General features: G+C 29.5%; 1 protein-coding gene across 4 annotated transcripts in view; it reads left to right on the top strand.

Annotated features, from left to right (window-relative positions):
* LOC122632671 (synapse-associated protein 1) overlaps positions 1–5,000 on the top strand; it is a 50,615-nt gene that overhangs the window by 3,010 nt on the left and 42,605 nt on the right. For all 4 annotated transcript variants that reach the window (XM_043819774.1, XM_043819771.1, XM_043819772.1 and 1 more), the window contains exons 2-3: positions 1,830–2,036; positions 2,201–2,286. In XM_043819774.1, the coding sequence (XP_043675709.1) occupies positions 1,830–2,036; positions 2,201–2,286 (293 nt within the window). The remainder of the gene's footprint in view (positions 1–1,829; positions 2,037–2,200; positions 2,287–5,000) is intronic.

The raw sequence follows: 5,000 nt of genomic DNA, 5'->3' as shown, positions 1-5,000 counted from the left end.
GAAATAAAATTTTAAAAATAAAAGATATATAAGCGTATTGACTTCAAAGTTACATAGTATTAATCTTTTGTAATCGAATTTGTTGTCGTGTCTATATATAAATCATATAATATGAAGGTTATAGTATTACTTATATTAGTATAATTATATTCAAAAAAGATATGAGAAATTTTAGATACGAAGTAACAGATAATTTTATGACGATAAAATGAAATAAAATTATACAGAATAACAAATATATACACAAATACATAATATTAGAGATGATTAATATTCCGTAATCGAGTGTTTTGTTACATCTATATATAAGTTGTATAATATAGAAATTATAGTATTACTATTACTAGCGTAATTACACTAAAAAAAAAATATAAGAAATTTTGGATATGATATGAATTGATTTTACCATAAAATACAAAAATATAGATATATAAATACGTAATTACGAAGTTGCATGATATTACAACGTATTAAAAAATGGTACAAAATACGTATAAGTCATTAATAATTTTATACGTAGTATACACAAAAATTCGAAAGCAGTAAGAAAAAAAAAGAAAAAAAAAATACTTAGAAATTTAATCTTATTTCGATCGATCGTAGTAGTCCTAAATAGGAATAAGGAAATAATCGGTGAGTGACCGAATCCCAGCATTCTTTTTTATTTGGATCAATAATCGATTCAACTACGTTCGTATCGATGATAGAAGGAAAGGTAACACCTTCGAGCTTCGACAACATGCTACCTAGGATTTCCGTTTTTCGTGGCTGTAAGGGAAACGATGTCTTCCGGATTCGCGTGTCGTCACCTTCTACAAATCGATGGAATGCTTTCGACTTGGCTTATCGATAAGAGAGAAAGAGAGAGAGAGAGAGAGAGAGAGAGAGAGAGAGAGAGAGAAAACGAACGATCCATTGAACAGATAAGAACACGTGTTCTCCCGTTCTATGTAGTTTCTTGCATTTAAATACCTTCATGTACGTGACCTCCTTAGTAAGGTATCGCTACTGCTAAGTAATTGGATAGGATATTTAATTCAAATTTATTATCGTATAAGTTTAATTATTGATACTCTAGTTTATTCTATTTTCAATTAAATTACATCTATACGACTTGCGATGGATCGAATGAAATATGGTTTTATATATACGGTATTATATTCTATATAGATATACATATATATATATATATATATATTATATGATTTATATATAAATGCATATATAGGTCATTTAAAAATTAATTATAGAATTAATTAAATTGTCTATAAGATGTATAAATTATATATACTGAGAGTTACAAGAAGAAGTCTTTTTTAGAATTATTATATCATGAAATCTAGTGATTTTTTGTTTATATATAGTGTGTGTATATATATATATATAATATTTATTATATTATATTCTATAATGTAACTTAATCCAATATAAATAAAAATTCCATAAATTTCCTTATCAAATCTCAGAATAGTCCGATACAATAATTTAATATCATCGAAAAGATACAAGTCTCATTGATCTTATGTTATTAAATATAAATAAGATATAATGATTAAATATAAATAAGATATAATAAGATAGTAAGAATAAAATTCTTATTCTATTATTAATAAACTTCCTGATAAGAACATCATAAAAGAATGGAAACACCCCTTCATATATAAATCTCTCTTTAATATTTATTATCTCGTATAAGTAGGTCATGGGGTGAGATGATTCATGTGAATATTAGAGAGAGAAAGATACACACACACACACACACACACACACATAAAGAGGCGCAAATGCTGTGATTCATCAATTCTGATATATAATTTTTACGTTCACAGTCCCACAAAAGGCAGCAAGTTCGACATGCTGGTTGGTGTAAAATCTCAAATGACTGGCTGGCTCAGTGGTGGTATTCCAGGATTGAGTCGTGGTGGACCGAATGACACTAATAATCCAGTACCACCAACGGAAACGAATGAAATTCAGAACGTACAGAATCCCCAGGAGATCACGACAGAGCAAACGAAGGATGACGATGCCAGCAGGTTAATATAAATCAATTTTTATTTTATTTTATTCTTTTCATTCTTTATATCCTACATAACTGTTTATCCGTCATTTTATTGTATTATAATTTTTCACATTATTGAAATTGAAGATTGTCATGTTACAAGATTAGATTATAAAAGAAAAATATCTGATTGTTTAGTGCAACTGGCGGAGCAGATAGTGGTCCTGGTAGTCTAGGAGGGACACCGACCGAGGACAAGGAAGGACAACAACCTTTCGGTGCTGGTAAGTAAGTCATCGATGTATCGATGTCACTCTGTTCTATTTCTGGGATATCGACAACAATGAGAGAAAGAAGTAATCGGAATTGTTGTTGTAATGTACTATGTTTCTCTCTTTCTCTCTTTCTCTCGATCTCTCTCTTTCTTCCTTTCTTGTTTCCTTAGTCGACGAGAACTATTTTTAGTCATATGGATCTTTCTTTGCGAAGTGTATTCTCTAAAATATTACTACGAGTTATCGCCGAATGAGAAATATCGAGATAAAATAAGTACACGTACTCGCGTACGTTTAATATCATATTTCTAAGATTAAATAACGAAAAAGTATTTGTTTCTTTTTTTTTTTTATTACAAATTTTATATAGATATAACATAATAGCTACGGGCGATAAAAAACGAATAAATGCATGATAAGATATAAATTATTTATAAGTGATTTTATCATGATCGATTGTAAATATCGATTTCTCTCTCTTTCTCTCTCTCTCTCTTTTTCTTTGATCATTTATTTCTTTATTAAATAAACGATTTTATTTTTCATTAGAGATCTGAAAGAAATAGAGAAGCTTATGGAAATCTTTTAAAGCGACAATGAAACGAGTACTACTTGTTAACACTTGTTTATGGATATGTATATAATATTTACAAAAAATAAAATATTGATATTTCGAAATAGCTTAGCTTTCATCGTTGGAAAGGCGTTATAGTCAACTCGTATACGCGTTAAAAGGTTTATCATCGATTTATCGTGGTACAAAAAATGAGAGAGGGAGAATGAGTGAATGAGTGAGTGAGAAAGAGAGGTCTCTAGCAATCACATTAATGCGTTGAAATGTAGATAATATCGAACACAAACTTCGTTAAAGCTTCGTTTCTAAAGCGTCGCCAAATCGTTTTATCATTGCTTTAAAACGACATAAATAAGATGTGTTAAACAGGTCGCATTTGGATGAAATGTTAAGTACTATGTAGATCGTTTCTTCTTTCTTGCTGCAACAATTTCTTTCTTTATCATTTTTCACACCAAAGATGATTTTCTTTATCTTCATCGAGATATTTCGCTGGAGATTTCTTTACCGGAGAATCTATAGAGATTCCACACACACACACACACACACACACACACACACACATATATATATATGCATGTATTTTTTTTTTGCGTTTTCTTTTCAACTGGGTCACAGTTTGTTATTTCTTCGAGTTCCCAAGTATCTGAGTATGATCTTTCTCTATCTTTCTTTTCCCATCTTTCCCTCTCTTTTTCTTTCTTTTTCTATTTCTTTCTTTCTGTTTCTCTCTCTTTTCTCGTTTCTCGTTTCTCGAAGGAACAGATCCTGTCGTCGAATTTATTTCCTTCGATTCCGTTTTCCTTTTTCTCCTTCCTTCTTTTTCCTCTTTTAACCTTTTTTTTTTTCTTTTTTTAATCTGTAAAACCAATAATACTTCGCAACGCCGAGAATATTTTCTTAAAATACGAACTCGCGTATATTACTATTAAAGACGATACCCGTGTGTCATTCTCGTACGAAGATGCAGAAGGAGAAACAGGATGAAGGAGAAGCAGGTTTTGCAGGTTTAAGGAAAATTATCTGGTAGGGTTTTTCTTTCTTTCTCTCTCTCTCTATCTTTCTCTTTTTCTGTCTCCGTATATCATATAAGTCTTGTGGAAAATATTTGATAAAATCGTTATTACCATGTACTTAGTACTATAATTCGATTTAAAAATTTATACATTTTTGAGAATATTTATTAAAGAATTTATTTCTATGATACGTTAACCAGGATAATGGTACTTTTATATAGCTCATTCAATATTAATAATGACGTGGGAGTTAAATATCTTAAAACTGCATCGAGTTTTATAATACTCGTGTATATACATACATACACACATACATACATACATTCATACATTTATACATACTTTCACATTTATCACATGTGCGTGTGTATGTGTATATGCATGGAAAGATTTCACAAGTTATTTATATATGTTTTGTATGTCTGTATATATACTTATCAATATATCCGATAACAATAATCAATGTTGAGTTTCCTTGAGTTAACAAAGAACAATATTATTATCTTTTACGTACAAAAGCATTTATTTTTCGATCGGTTTTAGCTAAATCACTTGAAACGACATAGAATCCATCCTTCGTTATACCATGGGAATACGTGCAGATCTCGTTATTTCTAGTCTAGTAGTAATTTAAGTATTCACAGAGGAACTCGTAGAAATCGCAATGCAATCGTTACCGAATTCTCTCGTGTTTGATTCGACGTCATTATGAAAATTTACTGCCACTAGACGATGGAATGGACTTTGCATTCAGAGATTGTCATTATATTTTTTATTTATTTTCTTTTACATTATTTATTATACCGTAAATTCGAATCTTTGAAGTTGATCAAAGATGAAATCGAACTGACAATATAAAAGAACTATCTCGATTGTATAGATAAAATCTACATTATTAATTGTCAAGGAGACAAGAACAATGGTTTTTCTTTCTCATTAAGTGAAATCATTCTTGCAAATTTTAATATTAAAGTCTAGAATGTCTCTTTAAAATAATCTTTATATATGCTATCTTAGGTATATATACAATATACAGAGTGATCCAAATTAAGTGGCAACAACTTCGGTGCTTGTAACTTTATGAATTATTAATGAATTTTTATTACTTCTTTTTCCTTTTTTACTTAAAAAAA

Source organism: Vespula pensylvanica, chromosome 10, assembly GCF_014466175.1.
Source record: "Vespula pensylvanica isolate Volc-1 chromosome 10, ASM1446617v1, whole genome shotgun sequence".
NCBI lineage: Eukaryota > Metazoa > Arthropoda > Insecta > Hymenoptera > Vespidae > Vespula > Vespula pensylvanica.
The sequence above is the reverse complement of the archived record's forward strand: the minus strand, read 5'-3'. Positions and strand labels throughout refer to the sequence as shown.